The sequence below is a fragment of the Schistocerca gregaria genome, chromosome 4 (assembly GCF_023897955.1).
Source record: "Schistocerca gregaria isolate iqSchGreg1 chromosome 4, iqSchGreg1.2, whole genome shotgun sequence".
In the NCBI taxonomy this organism is placed as follows: domain Eukaryota; kingdom Metazoa; phylum Arthropoda; class Insecta; order Orthoptera; family Acrididae; genus Schistocerca; species Schistocerca gregaria.
In genome coordinates this window covers 87757401-87778125 of record NC_064923.1, presented here as the reverse complement: position 1 = coordinate 87778125, position 20725 = coordinate 87757401, and the positions used below count along the sequence as shown (strand labels likewise).

The 20725-nt window shown below is 38.0% G+C and overlaps 1 protein-coding gene across 3 annotated transcripts in view; it reads right to left on the bottom strand.

The window, feature by feature from the left end:
• The window catches only part of LOC126365890 (kinesin-associated protein 3-like), a 190905-nt gene that overhangs the window by 50736 nt on the left and 119444 nt on the right, over window positions 1–20725 (bottom strand). For all 3 annotated transcript variants that reach the window (XM_050008605.1, XM_050008603.1, XM_050008604.1), the window contains exons 13-15: window positions 15019–15117; window positions 11587–11672; window positions 5640–5826 (exon numbers count right to left, since the gene is read on the bottom strand). In XM_050008605.1, coding sequence (XP_049864562.1) covers window positions 5640–5826; window positions 11587–11672; window positions 15019–15117 — 372 coding nt within the window. The remainder of the gene's footprint in view (window positions 1–5639; window positions 5827–11586; window positions 11673–15018; window positions 15118–20725) is intronic.

The window sequence follows — 20725 nt, the reverse complement described above, 5'->3', positions numbered from 1 at the left end:
GGTTAAAAAATTTAAAAAGGGAAATGGATAAGTTAAAGTTAGATATAGTGGGAATTAGTGAAGTTCGGTGGCAGGAGGAATACAGGGTTATAAATACAAAATCAAATAGGGGTAATGCAGGAGTAGGTTTAATAATGAATAAAAAAAATAGGAGTGCGGGTAAGCTACTACAAACAGCATAGTGAACGCATTATTGTGGCAAAGATAGACACAAAGCTCATGCCTACTACAGTAGTACAAGTTTATATGCCGACTAGCTCTGCAGATGACGAAGAAATTGAAGAAATGTATGATGAGATAAAAGAAATTATTCAGGTAGTGAAGGGAGACGAAAATTTAACAGTCTTGGGTGACTGGAATGGGGGAGAAGGAAACATAGTAGGTGAATATGAATTGGGGCTAAGAAATGAAAGAGGAAGCCGTCTGTTAGAACTTTTGCGCAGAGCATAACTTAATCATAGCTAACACTTGGTTCAAGAATCATAAAAGAAGGTTGAATACATGGAAGAATCCTGGAGATACTAAAAGGTATCAGATAGATTATATAATGGTAAGACAGAGATTTAGGAACCAGGTTTTAAATTGGAGACATTTCCAGGGGCAGATGTGGACTCTGACCACAATCTCTTGGTTATGAACTGTAGATTGAAACTGAAGAAACTCCAAAAAGGTGGGAATTTAAGGACATGGGATCTGGCTATACTGAAAGAACCAGAGGTTGTACAGAGTTTCAGGGAGAGCATAAGGGAACAATTGACAGGAATGGGGGAAAGAAATACAGTAGAAGAAGAATGGGTAGCTCTGAAGGATGAAATAGTGAAGGCAGCAGAGGATCAAATAGGCAAAAAGACGAGGGCTAGTAGAAATCCTTGGGTAACAGAAGAAATATTGAATTTAATTGATGAAAGGAGAAAATATAAAAATGCACTAAATGAAACAGGCAAAAAGGAATACAAACGTCTCAAAAATGAGATCGACAGGAAGTGCAAATGGCTAAGCAGGCATGGCTAGAGGACAAATGTTAGGATGTAGAGGCTTATCTCACTAGGGGTAAGATAGATACTGCCTACAGGAAAATTAAAGAGACCTTTGGAGAGAAGAGAGCAACTTGTATGAATATCAAGAGCTCAGATGGAAACCCAGTTCTAAGCAAAGAGTGGAAAGCAGATAGCTGGAAGGAGTATATAGAGGGTCTATACAAGGGCGATGTACTTGAGGACAATATTATGGAAATGGAAGAGGATGTAGATGAAGATGAAAAGGGAGATACGATACTGCATGAAGAGTTTGATAGAGTACTGAAGGACCTGAGTCGAAACAAGGCTCCAGGGCTAGACAACATTCCATTAGAACTACTGACAGCCTTGGGAGAGCCCGTCCTGACAAAATTCTACCATCTAGTGAGCAAGATGTATGAAACAGGCGAAATACCCTCAGACTTCAAGAAGAATATAATAAATCCAATCCCAAAGAACTATCAGTTTACCGAAGTATCAGTTTAATAGGTCACAGCTGCAAAATACTAACGCAAATTATTTACAGACGAATGGAAAAACTGGTAGAAGCCGACCTCGGGAAAGATCAGTTTGGATTCCGTAGAAATGTTGGAACACGTGAGGCCATACTGACCTTACGACTTCTCTTAGAAGAAAGATTAGGGAAAGGCAAACCTATGTTTCTAGCATTTGTAGACTTAGAGAAAGCTTTTGACAATGTCGACTGGAATACTCTCTTTCAAATTCTAAAGGTGGCAGGGGTAAAATACAGGGACCGAAAGGCTATTTACAATTTGTAAAGAAACCAGATGGCAGTTATAAGAGTCGATGGACATGAAAGGGAAGCAGTGGTTGGGAAGGGAGTAAGACAGGGTTGTAGCCTCTCCCTGATGTTATTCAATCTGTATATTGAGAAAGCACTAAACAAAACAAAAGAAAAATTCGGAGTAGGTATTAAAATCCATGGAGAAGAAATAAAAACTTTGAGGTTCGCCGATGACTTTGTAATTCTGTCAGAGACGGCAAAGGACTTGGAAGAGCAGTTGAACTGAATGGACAGTGTCTTGAAAGGAGGATATAATATGAACATAAACAAAAGCAAAACAAGGATAATGGAATGTAGTTGAATTAAATCGGGTGATGCTGAGGGAATTAGATTAGGAAATGAGACACTTAAAGTAATAAAGGAGTTTTGCTATGTGGGGAGCAAAAGGGTAACTGATGATGGTCGAAGTAGAGAGGATATAAAATGTAGACTGGCAATGGCAAGGAAAGCGTTTCTGAAGAAGAGAAATTTGTTAACATCGAGTATAGATTTAAATGTCAGGAAGTCGTTCCTGAAAGTATTTGTATGGAGTGTAGCCATGTATGGAAGTGAAACATGGACAATAAATAGTTTGGACAAGAAGAGAATAGAAGCTTTCAAAATGTGGTGCTACAGAAGAATGCTGAAGATTAGATGGGTAGATCACGTAACTAATGAGGAGGTGTTGAATAGGACTGGGGAGAAGAGAAGTTTGTGGCACAACTTGACTAGAAGAAGGGATCGGTTGGTAGGACATGTCCTGAGGCATCAAGCGATCACAAATTTAGCATTGGAGGGCAGCATGGAAGGTAAAAATCATAGAGGGAGACCTAGAGATGAATACACTAAGCAGATTCAGAAGGATGTAGGTTGCAGTAGGTACTGGGAGATGAAGGAGCTTGCACAGGATAGATTAGCATGGAGAGCTGCATCAAACCAGTCTCAGGACTGAAGACCACCACAAGAACAACAACCCATTTGTCTTTTGTTTTAACCGTGTTGCGCTATACTCCCTTTGAAACACACAACAGCTTCGCGTTCTGTCTATTTATCTAGGTCCCATCTCCTTAATATCCTACCTTTCTGTAGTAGGGGAACCATTTAGCAACAAAAGTGCTCCTTCTCATTTTAGATACTGCACAGGAAAGCCTACCACACTGTTCCTGAAAGAGCTTTACAGTGTGAATGCTCTTCAGAATATTGTTTTAAATATGTTGATGGGTAATGAGGAGACTGCAGTTATACTTTCAGCACACTCAGGCACCATTAGTGAACTGAGAATGAGGATAAAGTTGATTACCTATATTAAGTAACAGCTATTCCGCTTCATCTTTCAAGCTCCAACTTGCAGGTAGTCTACCTAAAGGTTCCAGGGGCAACAAAAATTAACTTTCAATAATCACATAATTACTGACCTACTTTAAAATGCTGTCATAATCTATAAAGAGGTATAATCTTACATTAAAGGTTTCACACAATAGGAGAAGTATTACAGTTGGAAACTGTGCTAAATCTTGTGGCAGCATAACCCATTATGTGCAAATACCCAGATTATTTTCATCCAAAACGTGAGAATAAGAGCACTCAGTGTCTTGCAACAAACTTTACACATAATTGCAAATCTTTAGAAAATTTTCTCCACTCAGGGACTTGGTGTTGTGTTGTCCTAATCATCATCATTTCATCCCCATCGACGCGCAAGTCTTCGCAGTGGCGTCAACTCAAGAGACTTGCTCCTGGCGAACGGTCTAGCTGAAGGGAGGCTCTAGCCACACAGCATTTGTCTGCCCCCAGTAGCCGAGTGGTCAGCTTGACAGAATGTCAGTCCTAAGGGCCCGGGTTCGATTCCAGGCTGGGTCAGAGATTTTCTTCGCTCGGGGACTGGGTGTTGTGTTGTCCTAATTATCATCATTTCATCCTCATCGATGTACAAGTCGCCGAAGTAGCATCAAATCGAAAGACTTGCACCAGGCGAACAGTCTACCCGACAGGAGGCCTTAGTCACATGACATTTACAATTTTTTTACAACAAATAATTCAGGAAATATGACATCATAAACATTCAGATGTATGAAAAACTAGCTTATGCTTAAAACAGAGCACAAATTACCCAGACTCTACTAATCCAGTGTTTGATAATAAGAACACTTTGCAACATCCAAAAATTTAAACATAATTACAAATATTTTACAATTGTTTCTCAGTTATGTACTTAACATCAGATATTTATTGCATTAATTCATTTGTAAAAGTAATCAGAGATCTGAAGGGTTTTAAACACAGAAAGATAGAATTTAGTAACTGGCAAAAAAAGTACTGTGTGCACAAATAAAGAGCCATAAGGATCATGTGTGGAGTCCATCCTAAAGCCACATGCAGGAATCTTTTTAAGAAATCTGGAATCCTTACATCCATTGCAAAATATATATTCTCTCTGATGTGCTTCATAAGGAAAGAAAAATTCATTTTTAAACTGAATAGTCAGTATCATAGTCATGAGATGAGAAGAGTACATTTCACTGGCTGTAAGACTTTTAATGCCCTTCCTTCAGCTATTAAGTGTTTGCTAGAAGATGAGCTCTTGTAAAAAAAAAAAAAAAAAAAAAAAAAAAAAAAAAAAAAAAAAAAAAAAAAAAAAAAAAGCAATTCCTATTATAAGGATCATTTTATATGATAGAAGAGTTCCTGAGCTACAGTGTTTAGCATTTCTTGTATTGTTAACTGCAAATATATGCCCAAATCTACATTTATAATGCTGACTATTCTTTATTGTAGACACATATTTTTCAATATTTATTTTCTGTAACACTTTTTGCTTTGTAATATTTATTTATCTCTCAAAATTGATTTTCTGTAGCAGAACCTAAATTACTGTTTCAGTAATATGTAATCATTTTGTTTTGTTTTTATGTGCTGCCACAGATTTCTGACACGTTCCATATCCTGTGATATTTACATGGATCACCGGAACAAGAAATAAATAAATAAATTTAAAGAATTAGGGTTTACTTGTGTTTTCTGACATGCCTCAATTCTGTAATGCCCTGTGTCCTTCATTCCCCCTATAACTCTATTAAGTGGACATCCATCACTAGGTTTTACAAGTAAAAATTCCTTTGAAACAAGTAAGGGGATCATAAAATTAAACTTTGATGCTATGCATCTCTGTTATTTAAATTGTAACAAGGACTATACTGCATTAGATTTTTTAAACCTCTTCTCAGATTTCTCCTTTTTGTTTATCTTTCTGTCTGTGTCATGGATATAGGGTTCAGGCCTATAAGAGGTCATAGTTAGAAGCCGAAGGAAAAATGGGCTAGAGTGTACATCCAAAGAAACCCAGTACCAGCAGAAAGACCAAGTTGCTCAGAACACTGGATCTGGAGTAAGGTAGTAAGATAAAAAGAAAGTATTGGGTAAACTAAGACCTATTATTTAATATCCAGGATCAACAATAATCTCCCTAGTATCTATGCTGCCCCCACTAAAATTAACTTAACCTTTTTGTACTTAGGATAGTCACAGAAGGTTTTGTTTTATTTAATTTTAATTTAGTTTTATTTATTTATTTTGTATACAAATTTACATTGTTATTCATTTACATCCTATTTCTACCTACACACAAAGGATTAGGTCTGCACATCTATCTTCCTTCATAACTACTCATCTCTTTGCATTTGACTCCATTTATCACTACTACACTATGACTAGAAACATGTCTATGACTCTCACTCACACTCTATCTATCTCTCTCTCACTCTCACTCTCACTCTCACTCTCACTCCCTCTCTCACAACAATTTAATTGAAGAAATCTAGCATCTAGTTTCAAAATTTTACCTGAAGGATACAGAAGTGTGCGCTGCAGAATGTCATCTGTATAGTATGGGGGCATATCATTCATGTCAGGCTCAAGACTGCATGTTGTGTTGTCCATCACTGTGCTCTCTACCATCTCTAGCCATTGTGAATTATGCCATCGAAACTTCTCAAGCTTTATACGTTCGGCCCAGTCAACATTGCATTCCTGGAGAATGAAATTAAAAATTGCTGTTATACCATAAGAGAGAACATGTTTTTCGAATTAGGTACAAGCATCTTATGTACAAAGTCATTTATTTCTCTGTCATAATACTTGCTCTGGTATCCAACAGAATTGCCTTGATGTTGATATGGTCAACAGTAGTGTTATCTCTGTTGGAGAACCAATAACAATAGTAAATTGTGTAAACGAAAGTTCAAAATCTTTATAAGTATAATTAATACAATTAACTACAACCACCAAGGGATCCATACTTACCAGTATGGGAATCATAACTAAATCCAATGCAGCACAAGACACTGATTCTGATCCACAAGCCTTAGAATCCTAAGGATATATCTTCATAAACCAAAAAAGTGTGAAAATGTTGACATTCTAGAAGACAAGGAATTTGTACTCAAAGGCTCACACACACACACACACACACAAACACACACACACACACACACACACACAAGAGGACTTCTGACACGATCCAGGTCAAAGTGTAAAAGAGACCAGAATTAAGAGACACAAAGACTAAATAATAGCATGTTTCATGCCAATAGTATGACTAATAGAATTGTAATTGCTAGTATGTGTCAAAATTTAATGAACAATGGGGAAACTGCTAATAGATAAAAGGCATTATATATCCATGTGATACTGAAAAATTAACCTGAGAATTTGGGCCTATTCCATGTGCAGCCAGTGCTTGGTAATACATTGACTAATAAACAACAAAGAAAAGTTTAAGTTATTTTATCACTATCTATTACAATGCAATGTATATCAAAAGAATTCAGAGTAAGTAAAACCTAAGAAGACAAACACATTTATATTTACATTTATAAGCCATATTACAGTATGTGGCAGATAGTACTTATGATAATAATATCTTCCCCACCCCCTCTCTGTTCCATTTGCACATTATGTGGGAAGAATAACTGTCCATTTGTGATCCATATTTTTGTATCCAAAGCTAAATATCTGATGGATGCTCAGATACATTGCAATTTTCTTCATGCCACTCTTGCTAAGAAAAATATTTTTCTACCTTCCTTCACATTCTCTGTAATACATGTAGTAACTGATGATATATTGTCTTACGGTTGCTGATTCCCTCTTTTACCTGTATCTACATCTGTGTCTATACTCTGCAAACCACTGTGAAGTGCATGGCAGAGAGTATGTCCCATTGTACCAGTTATTAGGGTTTCTGCCTGTTCCATTCACTTATGGAGCATGGGAAGAATGATTGTGTGAATACCTTGTGAATACAGTAATTATTCTAATCATTTTCTCAAGATCCCTATGTGCGCAATAGATAGGGGACTCTAGCATATTACCAGAGTCATAATTTGAAACCATTTCTTACAAATTTGTTAATAGACTTTCTCAGGATAATTTACATCTACCTTCAAGAGTATTCCAGTTCATTTTCTTCAGGATCTCTGTAACAGTCTCCCACAGGTCAAAACCAAACCTAAGACCATTCGTGCTGCCCTTCTCTGTACACGTTCAAAATCCCCCGTTAGTCCTGTCTGGCACTGGTCCCACATACTTCAGCAATATTCTAAAACCGGTCACACAAGTCATTTTTAAGCAATCTCCTTTGTAGACTGACTGCACTTCCCCAGTATTATACCAATACACCAAAGTCTACCACCTGCTTTATCCATGACTGAGCATATGTGATCATTCCATTTCATATCTCTGCCAAGTGTTACACCCAGGCATTTGTACAAGTAGACCAATTCCAACAGTGATTCACTGATATTACAGTCACAGGAGAGGATTTTTTTGTGAAGTGCACAATTTTACATTTCTGAACATTTAAAGCACGCTGCCATCTTTGCACCACTTTGAAATCTTACAAGATCTGACTCTGAAAATTTATGCAGCTTCTTTCAGATAGTACTTCATAACAGATAAGTGCATCATCTGCACAAAGTCTGATATTACTACATCTCATTGAAATCATATTTCTGCAGGAACTCCATGCACTTTTTCCATGCTCGATGAAGTCACTTGGTATTGCTATACAGTATTTAATGAATGCCATCATGGTAACATCCTCCTCTTTCGACTACCACAGATTAACGATTCTGACTTGCATGACAGCACTGCACATTGTGATCTTTGGGGCATATTTCTTTATTTTTTACATCTAGCATTTGGTTTGAGATGGTTTTAGTCATAAAACACAGAGAGATGTTCCAAGGATGTTATCATGCAGCTTCCAATTCTTAAAATGTATGCTATGAGGTTGCTACTGCCACATTGTTAGCATATGTGAAATGTCAGACTCCATGCACTTATTGTTAGCATGTTCATCACTGTGTAGCCCATATCTTAGTAACTGGAAAGCTTCCGTGGGGGCTGCATCACCCACATATGTGTGACACTCTTCTTGTTCAACATAAAAGGACTTGCAGTTGGAATTTTTAAAGGAATTTATTGAAATAAGCACTGAAATATAATTACAGGATTTACAACCTAAACATACAAACAATATATGCATAATACTATACATTGGACAACCTTGGTCTATGGGTAGTGACTAAACAAAACATCCTCAGTCCCAAGTTTGAGCACAACCATCGCTTAAATTTTCACTCACTCTGTCTTCAGGCCACGAGTGGCCTACCAGGACCATCTGACCACCGTGTCATCCTTAGAGGAGGATGCGGATAGGAGGGGCATGGGGTCAGCACACCGTTCTCCCGGTTGTTATGATGGTATTCTTGACCGAAGCCACTACTATTTGGTTGAGTAGCTCCTCGATTGGCATCACAAGGCTGAGTGCACCCCGAAAAATGGCAACAGCGCATGGCAGCTGGATGGTCACCCATCTGAGTGCCGGCCACGCCCAACAACGCTTAACTTCGATGATCTCATGGGAACCGGTGTATACACTGCGGCAAGGCTGTTGCCATCACTTAAATTTTGAATAAACATTATCACCAATGACAGCCAAAGACATCCAGATTAAGAAGTCATCCTGAATCTGCCAATTATCTTGTTAAAGAGGGCAGAGGAGTGGAGAAAGATTCAGGGTTCTCTCTTGCCCTTGCAGTGGAAAACCACCCCTGAAGGCAGAAGAATCAGCAATGATCTACAGCATGAAAATGTGGAAAGCAATGGAAATCACCACACTGAAGACACATTATGTGTATCTACAGGACATGTGGCCTGTAATTGGAATAGTGTCACAAAGATCTCTCCACTGGCAAAAAAATTCCAGACCAGCCTCCCATTTGGATCTCTGGGAGGGGACTGATAAGGGGGAGGTGACCATGAGAAACAGATTCAATAACCAATAAAAGGATAACATTCTATGACTCGGGGCATTGAATGTCAGAAGTTCGAGTATGGTAGGTAAGCTAGAAAATTTAGAAACGAAAATGCTAAGGCTCAACCTAGATACAGTGGGGGGGGGGGGGGGGGGGGGGGGGGGGGGGGGGTGAAATGGAATGGAAAGAAGACAAAGATTTCTGGTCAAATGAGTAGAGGATAATATCAACAGCAGCAGAAAATGATATAACGGGAGTAGGATTCATTATGAATAGGAATGTAGAGTAGAGGGTATTTTACTGTGGACAGTTCAGTGACAGGGCTGTTCTCATCAGAATCAACAGCAAACCAACACCAACAACAATAGTTCACGTATACATGCCGATGTTGCAAGCCAAAGATGAAGAGACAGAGAAAGTATATGAGGATATTGAACAGGTAATTCAGTACACAAACGGAGATGAAAATCTAATAGTCACGAGAGACTGGAATGCAGTTGTATGGGAAGGAGAAGAAGGAAGTGTTAGGGAGAATATAGGCTTGGTACCAGGAATGAGAGAGCAGATACACTAATTGAATTATTCCATAAATTTCAGCTAGTACTAGTGAATACTCTGCCCAAAAATCGCAAGAGGAGGTATATTTGGAAAAGGACAGGAATGTGGGAAGATTGCAGGTAGATTACATCATGGCCAGTCAGAGATTCCAAAATCATATATTGGGTTTCAAGGCATATCCAGAAGCAGAATAGACTCAGATCACAATTTAGTAATGATGAATAGTAGGTTGAAATTTAAAAGACTAGTCAGGAAAAATCAATGCATAAATAAGTGGGATACAGAATTACTAATGAATGAGGAGATACGCTTGAAGTTCTCTGAGGCTATAGATACTGCAATAAGGAATAGCTCAGCAGGCAGTTCAGTTGAAATGGAATGGACATCTCTAAAAAGGGTAATCACAAAAGATGGAAAGAAAAATTCATGTACAAAGAAGGTAACTGTGAAGAAACCATGGATAACACAGAAAATACTTCAATTGATCGGTGAAAGGAGGATGTAAAAAATGTTCAGGGAAATACAAAAATACAAGTCACTTAACAATAAATAAATAGGAAGTGTACAGAAACTAAGGAGAAACGACTGCAGGAAAAATGTAAAAAATTGGAAAAAAAAAAGATTTTCGTAAGGACTGACTAAGCATATAGAAAAGTCAAAACAACCTTCAGTGAAATTAAAAGCAAGGATAGTAACATTAAGAGCAATGCGAATGCCCCTGTTACATGCAGACGAGAGAGCAGATAGGTGGAAAGAGTACATTGAAGGCCTCTATGATGGAGAAGACTTGTCTGATAGGAGAAGAAACAGGAGTTTATGTAGAAGGTTCTCCGCAGAATTGGCAAAGGAAGGAATATATGAAAAACACTGACAAGAACAAGTGACAGGACGTTGGGACATCTGTTAAGACATCATAGAATAACTTCCAGGGTACCAGAGGGAGCTGTAGAGGATAAAAACTGTAGAGGAATATTCAGCAAATAACTGAGGAAGTAGGTTGCAAGCACTACTTTGAGATGAAGACATTGGCACAGGAGAGGAATTTGTGGTGGGTCACATCAAACTAGTCAGAAGACTGATGACTTAAGAAAATTATTTATATGTTTTATTCATTCATATTTAGGATAACATATTACATTATACTATATCACATGGCTTTTGTTAAACCATGCTGAATGCACTGGAACAATTAGTCACAGGTTTTCTTACATTTTCCTTCGCTTCTTGGCATTCGTCAATTTGCATCTTCTTCTGGTAACATGGGGTGTACATCCTGCATATAGGCTTGCCCAGCTGATTCTTATGGATCTCCAAATCTCTATTACTGTTGGACATAGAATCATCCATGGACAACCTTTCAGTAGCGAGACAGTCTCAAAATTTTCTTATCTGTATTTTTATATTTATGGTCCTCTGGTACACAATGTGAGCATTTACTGTACCTGTTCCCAAAAGCAAATGTAGTGTTAATTTCCCATACCACTTGATACCCATCCTTATTGATTGGCATATGGCACCATCTGGATGCTTCTGTCACTGCCAGATTTTTCACTATTACACACCGTTGTCTCCAAAGGTTTTGTGTCGGAGAATGATCGTGATGTGTACAATCTAAGCTTGATGTTATAAGAGGTGTATGTTTTGTTGATAACATCCTAACGTTATGTACATTCTTCCATTTTACCACCACAATACCATTGTCATCTTCAAATCCTATCATTTCACCTCTCGTCAATGGTTATGACATAATAAAACGTGGGAGGCCTCTACCTATCTTCTCTGCATAACTTTATGCTACCTACAATATTATCTGAGTACATCATTTCAAGAAGCATATAAAAAGTATGGTTAAAAGCATGCAAAATTTTCCAAAGTACTCACATAATTACAAGTTACATCAAAATAAACATACCGCTATTATATCCAAACACACACCACACACTTTCCGGATCTGTGTATTTTTATCATGCATCAAATCAATCAGATATGCTGGTGCCTCTGGAAATGTTTGTTAAGGGTATATTATGATTTTCAAAAGAGTAATATTTTATAAATTAATAAACAAATATGACCAATGGTGAAGATAACAGAGATTCACATCTAGAAACAATGTGGTAAGCAACTCAACATAGAGGGTCTTAAGCTGCTGGTGGAACCACAATCATATCTTAATCACACCTCTCCATTACAGAACTTACTGGGAAATAAGTCCACAAAAATTTGCATTTCACTGGTGTAAGTTGACAAACTTCAAGCTCACTACTGTAACACAGGTGCATTATGACCTGTGGTGTGGGATGGTGAGCCACTAAGATTTCTAATCCAGACAGTGTGCTGCAGCCTTTAATATGACGACAGCACTGTTAGGTGTAATTTACTTGACTACAATCTCCTCACATGCATTGACACTCTCTCAATGAAGCTATGAAAAATTTCTTTAGAGCTCAGCACCATAAAAATGGATATTTTTCTTACCGCAGTTAATCATAATGCAACAACTACCAATAACTGCAGTATTTTTGCAACATACAACAGAAACTTAGGTAACAGTAAATTAGGTCTCTCCTAACTGGACTGTGATTTGTTGCCGATCATTTCCATAGTTTTCTCCACTGTATGTGAGAGCAAATGATTAACCTGGGAAGCACTGTCAGGCAAAAAAAGAGATGGACTGAAGGGAACATGCAGAACTATGCACAAGGTGGCAGAAAAAAAGACAATTTCAGACTGTACCACACCAATAGTAGAAGACAAAGAAAAAATTAGAAAGACCAAAATGTTACAATACTAAAAGACAGGCCACAAAAAACACTGAACTGTATATTTTTGATGGATGGCATTCTGCAGCTGTCTTATACACTGTCTAGTCGTATTAATGTGACCACCTGTCAAAAGCCTGAAAAACCACTTTTTGCATTGCGCAGTGCTGTGAGACACGCAGGAAGAGAGCCATTGATATTCTGGCAGACACTGACAGGGATGAGGAGCCATGCCGATTCCAGTGCCATGGCCAGCTGCACTCAGTTTCTCAGCTGAGGATTCATTGCACAAACAGCTCATTCACAATGGTCCCAAAGATTGTCAGTTTGGTTTAAATCCAAGGAGTTCAGTGACCACAAGAATATGCTAAACTCATCTTAGTGTTCTTCAAACCACACACGTATGCTCTTAGCTATGTGACACATTGCACTGTAAAGCTGGTAGATGCCATTTTACCAAAGAAAAACAAATTGTATGCTGGGGTGGACATGGTCTTCAAATATACAGCATACTTGTATTGATCCATTGTGTTTTACGGAATGATAAGATCACCCAGCGAATGCCACACAAACATCCCCCAGACCATAACAGTCCCTCCTCCGGCCTAGACACTTCTGCCAATTGTTACTGGGTGTTTGCTTTCAGATATTTCATGCTGTACACACTAACAGTCATCTTCCCAATGAAGCATAAAATTTGATTCACCTGGAAAAAAAAAAAAAAAAAAACAAAACAAAAAAAAAAAAAAAAAACACATCTGTCACCAATCAGTGCATGAACACTTGCATTTGTTGCCAATGAATAGTAGACAGCATGTGTGTGCGAATCAGGTACCTCCTATGGATGCCCATGTGCAGCCACATTCATTTTGGAGGTATTGTTGGTAGCCCCTGGTTCATCTGGGTGGTCAGTTTCTCAACAGTTGCAAATCTATTCACCTGCACACATCTCTGCAGCCATTGTTCACATCAGTCATCTATGGCCCATGGTGAACCACAGTTGTCTCAGTGCTAGTTATGGGAAGCACTATTTTGCCATCCATGGTATACAATGACCACAGTTTCATGTGAACAGTTTACCATTTAGCAGTTTCGGAGATGCTTCCACACTTGGCTCGAAAGCCAATGATCATGCCCCCTTTGCACATCATATAAATCAATCCATTTCTGCATTATGAGATTTACTGCACTGTTTTTCCATGTGTCCCCAACACAATTAATATGCTCTTCTTTGTTATTGGTCCCACCTGCCATCTGTAAGTGGTTACTGCATGTTGACGTTGAATGTAGGTGGTGGTGACATTAATGTGACTGGACCACGTATTTGTAAATGTCATTAAAAAATAAATAAAGAACAACATCTTTCAGCTGTGCACAAATTTATTATTATTCAAGAAGAGTTTGACGAGATAATCCCGAACATTGGTTGGATAAAGAAGAATTTCTTAACAGCTTAAATGCGTTGCTTCAAAAATGGTATTTGTCAAACACTCAATTGACACATGGGAAACAGTGTGACAAAGAAATGAATACATACCATGGCATCCTGGATTTTCCATTGTTTCATCTTTCTCATGGCATTAGTGATAGCACAATGTATTTGAAGAAGACAGCTATATAAGGTGCAATAAGACATAACATAAAAAAAGATTCTCATCAACATCATTTGGTTGCAGATGACAAGCTACCTATAGTAATTACTCACGAGTGATCCAGAAAATTTATGCACACCAAATGTAAAGGTACTTACAAAAAGAAATGATCTGTTGTTTGAACTAAAAATGCACATAATTTTATAAACATTTAACAAAAATGATCTATAAATAAAAACGAAAACCCACTGATGATAGCACAGTGGTGCCGAAACGTTTGGATACTGTGAAAAATGGTGTTTTGCATAACTGGCGGACCTCACATCCAACAATTTAAATTGCAAACACGGCCAATACAAGGAGCTGCAAATCAAAATGATGGATATAACATACTCCCTAGAAATGATACACTAAGAAGGGGAGGCAGAAAAAGTGAAAAGAAAGAAGACATATAGTAAACAGGCAATGGAGAAGGAACAAAAGCTCTGGTATCCTAAATGTCTCTCATTCTTTGTTCCTCTGCTCTTATTCACTGAACTTTCCAGTCATCTCTCTCAGCTTTTGAAAGATAATACTTTGACCTAAAACAAAATCACTCAATTTCTGCCCTTATGTGTCAATAATATGGCTATTTACTAACCGAATTTCATGGATAATAAGATTTGTTTTCACTGGCACAGATTTTCTGTCATACAGGACATACATATATCAATTAATTATAATATCTAAGCAATGTCTTGATCCAGATGGGAATGAATTATGTGCATATGTTTACACCCATATATGTACACACAAATGGTAAGATCTTTTTGTCGCTTCTCATTCTGCATAGGATTGTTAAACCTTCTAGACAAATTGTGTTATTGAAATTTAAATACAAAGTCAGATACAAATAGTAATAATTGTGTTGCATGATACCATTTAGACTACATTATGTCTTTTTTTCTACTTACTGAAATAATAATGTTTCATATTCAAGTATTTAAAGGATACCAGTTTCTTTAATTAGATAGTCACGAGTAGCAATATGACGTAAAATTTGGTAGAAAACATAAATAATCTGCAGCACCATCTCATCATCTTCTTGTTTAGCTAGAATCAAACAATAACACTGATACTGTTATATTTTGTATGCAAATATGAGACAACAAATAATTCTCAAAAACTGTTAGCACTCATAGAGCAAGTTGTTAGATCTTTAAACGGGAAAAACAGAGGAGGAATATATGTTAATGGAACATGTCTGAACCCTATTCATTTTGTTAATGACATTTTACTGTTTGTCCATAGATGAGTTAAACTTGAATAACAAAAGAACTGAATGGACCACCAAGTCTGGACACAGCAGAGTATCAATTACAATAACCAGGCCCTAGTAGCAGGAGAAAAAAAGCTCTGTGTGTGTGTGTGTGTGTGTGTGTGTGTGTGTGTGTGTGTGTGTGTGTGTGTTTATCTATTTCTGAGTAAGAACTGTGTCCGAATGTGTAAATATTTCTATTATGCTTACCATTGTGGCTGTCTTTAACTCAAAACTACTTCTGTGTGGTAAGTAGCAATCTACCCTTTCAATATTGTTTATATTTCATCCTGGTTCTCCATTGTTTGACAATACGATTAAAATGATATACAATCAACATATCAAAAAGAATGTACAAATTAACAACAAAGTAATGGGTTTTGGTACTATCTACAGCTGAAGAACACAAACAGAGAGACATCAAAAGAAACAGAAGAGTAAGAAAAAGGCTTCAAGTGCTTCTGATGAACTAGATAGTGTTTTCCAAATAAGCTTTCTGACATGTCGAAAACTCAGAGATTACAATCAATGCGTATGATCAGTTTTCAGATACAGCCACAAGACATCAACTAAACTAAATACCATTCAGAATTTGCTTAGTGTTTTCTGTGAGTGATAGAAACACTACGAGAGATAGGAAAGATAGAGTTTTAGATGGTCTGTGCTGCAGATGTGCAACGATTCCTGCATCCTAGTGGCTAAAGATGGAGTCCTGTGGCTTCAAAATCAATATTTTAAGTTGAAAAATAAACATAAAGATGGGTACATGTGGTATGGACACCTGCAAAGGTAAATTGATGGTAGATGGGCAATAACTACATTCCTGAATAGACTTCTGCAACATGTTTGGCTATTCAGTTTTATAAAATATTCTTATTGCATGTTTTTTCACCTTAGCAGCAAAGCCCAGAAGATTAGCCATATGACACAACTGCTAGTCATTTTCTTTCCTGTTCTATTTACTAATAGAGTCAGAGGAAAATGACTATCTACATGCTACCATACGAGCTCTAATTTCGCTCATCTTGTCTTCACGGCCCTTACACAAAATGTACATTGATGGCAGTAAAATCGTTTTGCGGTCAGCTTCAAATGCCGATTCTCTAAATTTTCCCAATAGTGTTCTGTGAACAGAATTTGCCTTCCCTACTACTGGCCTCATATGCTAATTCCATTTCATATCACTTTGTAATTTTTCACCTAGATATCTCATTGACGTTCAGTGGGGTGGGTTGTTTTTTTTTTTTTTTTTTTGGGGGGGGGGGGGGGGGGGGGGAGAGACCAAACTGCGAGGTCATCGGTCTCATCGGGTAGGGAAGGAAGTCGGCTGTGCTCTTTCAAAGGAACCATGCCGGAATTTGACTGTGACTGTGCCAAACAGCACACTACTAATGATGTATTCAAATGTTATTGGATTGTTTTTCCTACTTATCTGCATTAATTTATGTTTCTCTACATTTAGAGCAAGCTGTCATTCATCACACCAACTAGGAATTTTGTGTAAGTCCTCTTGTAGCCTTCTACAGTCACTTAATGATGACACCTTCCAATACACTACAGCATAATTGACAAAACGCTGCAGGTTGCTGCTCACACTGTCAATCATATCATTTATGTATATAGAGAATAAGAGCAGTCCAATCTCACTTCCCTGTGGTACTACAGATGATACCCTTGTCACCGATAAACACTCGCCATCAAGGACAACAAGCTGCGTTCTATTACCTGAGAAGTGTTACTTGAAACATATTCCAAATCCTTGAACCTTCATTATCAGCCTAGATGGGGTGTAGGGAAGGAGGAGGGGGGGGGGGGGGGGGGGTATGGAGTGGCAACATGCTTTCTGGAAGTATAGGAATATGGAACTGCCTGTTGCTTTACATCCATGGTTCATAGTATTTCATTTGAGATAAGAGAAAGCTAAGTTTTGCATGAGCAAAGCTTTCTAGATCCTTTCTGATGTGTGGACAGGAGCTTTTCATCTCAAGGAAATTTATTATATTCGAACTGAGAATGTGTTGAAGAATTCTGCTGCAAACTGATGCCCAAGAACTTCATACATCCAGTGTATGTCTATTTATCTCTGTGTTTCTGGTAACTATGTCATTTTTATTTTAAACTTTTTGGAAGATGACTGCCAAACAATTAAATAATGTATAAAATGCATATTTTAACCACCAGCTGTTTTCATTTTAAACCCAAATTCTACCAGTTTTGGTCTTGGACATCTTTGTGGATGAAGGGTCAAAACGGATTATGCCACCATATTGGGTTAGTCATTACTTAAAATGTGTAGTGCATGCCGTGAATGTAAATATATGAGACAGGACTTTAAAAGCAAACATCTGAATTCTAAATGTATACAGAGCAGTATACTCTGTATACATTTTAAGTAATGACTAATGCAATATGGTGGCTTAGATCATTTCTTCCATGAAGTTGGTCTAACACCACAAACAGCAGAATTTGGGTTTAAAGTAAAAACAGTTTATGGTTCAAATATGCATTTTATACATCATTTTTATTTATTTAGCACTGCATAATATCAATTTTGCAAGATTATGGCTTAAATTGTTGGCTGTGAACGAGTTGAAGCCTGTTCCATTTTTCTCCTACATGTATCTGGAATGGCTGTGTTTCTGCCCTTTATTGATATACTGGCAAAATCAACAAACATTACAGTTTATCATGTGTCCTCCTATGTCCAAAGTACATCATTTATAAACATCACTAGTTGGAGCAGGCCAAGAATCGAACCGTGAGGCACATTATAATTAATATTTCCCTTCTCTGAATTTCACGTTATACCTATTTTGTCGTTAACATGTGATGCCTTCCATGCCAATGTAAGATTGTTAATGCCATAACGCCTTATTATCCTGAATATAATTATTTAATGTTTCTTCCAAAGTCAACACGGAGATGCTTTGTCACCATCACTCTTCAACTTTGTTGTGGAGCGAATCATCAGCAAAATAAAATTATCACAACTTGAAACAAAACATACAGACATATGCAGCTCAAATCATAATTCTAAGAAAAAAGGCACAAGAAATCGATTAATTCACCACAATATTGCATAACAGCTTACTTGGAACAGGACTAGAAATGAATACAGGTAAAAACAAATATTTCATTGTATCATGAAAAACTAAAGCAAATCATACCTTCAAAACTGATGCAGATAAAATTGAAACACTAACTCAGTTCACTTACCTTGGAACCTTGCTAACTACATACAACAATGTCAAAGAAGAAATAAACATCAGAATACAGAAAGCCAATATATGTTACTTCCTAGGTGTAGCAAAAAGGAAATTTATTTCAACAAATTCGAAGATTCGCATATATAAAACTCTCATCATACTGTCATGGCATACATTTGTGAGACATGAACATTAAAAAAATTAGTAGAAGCAAGATTAAGAATCTTTGAAAGCAAAATTTTGAGGATGATATCTGGCAGGATTCAAGATAAGGGATAATATTAACAAAGAAGGAAGTAGATGATCTATATGGGGAAACAGACATTGTATCCCAAATTAAAACGGGGGGGGGGGGGGGGGGGGGGGGACTTTGTTGGATTGGACAGAGTTTCAGACTCCAAAAGAAAAAAAAATTATCAATTGCAGAACATCCTCACAGAAGAAGACCTCTTGGAAGGTCAAGGCTATGCTATTTTGAAATCAGTAAGATATGAAAATCTTAGCTGTGATGAATTGGAAAATTAAATTCTAAAATAGAATTACCTACCAAAGCATTGTGACATTAGCAGCAAAGAGTTTTCATAGCTTATTCTTTCTTTCTTTATCGTCGCCTTGTCCCACGTCACATACGGTCGGCATTGCTCTTCTGGATCCTTCTCCTCCATAGTTCTCTATCCATTGCCTCTTCCTTCTTCCATCCTTTCTCCCTTCGGTCCCCGGATATCTTATCCTTCCACGTCATCTTCAGTCTTCCTCTCCTTGCTCCTTCAATCTTTATTTCTTCAACTCTGTTTCTGATACACTCTTCCCCTTTTCTCTGTAAATGTCCGTACCACCTTAGTCTGATCTCTTGTTTCGTTTTCCTCATGGGTCCCACTTTCACAGCTCCTATAACAAATTCATTTCTAATCCTGTCCTTCCTTGTTACACCCACCTCAGCATCCTCATTTCCGCCACTTCCATCTTCCTTTCCTGGGCTACTGTGATTGGCCATGACTCTGCCCCATATATCATAGCAGGCCTTACCACCGACTTGTACACTTTCCCTTTCAACCCAATGCTAACCTTCTTGTCACACAACACTCCACTCATTTTCCTCCAGTTGTTCCAACCGCAATTTATTTGGTGTTGTATCTGGCTTTCCAGTCCTCCATCCCTCCGTATGTACGACCCCAGGTATTTAAATTTGCAGACTGATTTCAGCTCATCATCCTGGATCCTGCAAGACCTCATCTGCACATCCTTCAGTGCTAAATATTCTGACTTTGTCTTGCTAATTTTCATCCCTCTTTCTTCTAGTGCCTTCCTCCAATCCTCCAGCTTTTCCTCAAGTCTGTCAATACTCTGCTCACAAAGAACCACATCATCCGCAATCATCATATTCCACGGTGCTTCTTTCTTCACATCTTTCACCAGCACATCCATAATCAGGTCAAAGAGGTAGGGACTAAGCGCAGACCCTTGATATAACCCTACTTTTACTGGAAACTCCTTTGTCATGCCCACACTACTTCTCACCTGTGTCATTGCTCCTCTGTACATTTCCTTCACTAACCTCACATACTTCTCTGGTACGCACTGCTCTCTCATGGTTCTCCATACTTCGTCCCTTGGGACTCTGTCATATGCTTTCTCCAAATCAATGAAAGCCATATGAAGATTGGCTTGTAGCTCCCCATGTCTCTCCACTATCTACCTTAAAGCATGTATTGCATCAGTCGTTCCTCTTCCAGGCATGAACTCAAACTGTTCTTCACACACCACAACCTCCTTGCATAATCTTGCTTCTATAACTCTTTCCCAAATTTTCATAGCTTATTAAGCTTGCAGAATGAGATTTTCACTCTGCAGCAGAGTGTGCGCTGATATGAAACTTCCTGGCAGATTAAAACTGTGTGCCCGATCGAGACTCGAACTCGGAATCTTTGCCTTTTGCGGGAAAGTGCTCTACCATCTGAGCTACCGAAGCACGACTCACGCCCGGTACTCACAGCTTTACTTCTGCCAGTATCTCGTCTCCTACCTTCCAAACTTTACAGAAGCTCTCCTGCAAACCATGCAGAACTAGCACTTATGAAAGAAAGGATACTGCGGAGACATGGCTTAGCCACAGCCTGGGGGATGTTTCCAGAATGGGATTTTCACTCTGCAGCAGAGTGTGCACTGATATGAAACTTCCTGGCAGATTAAAACTGTG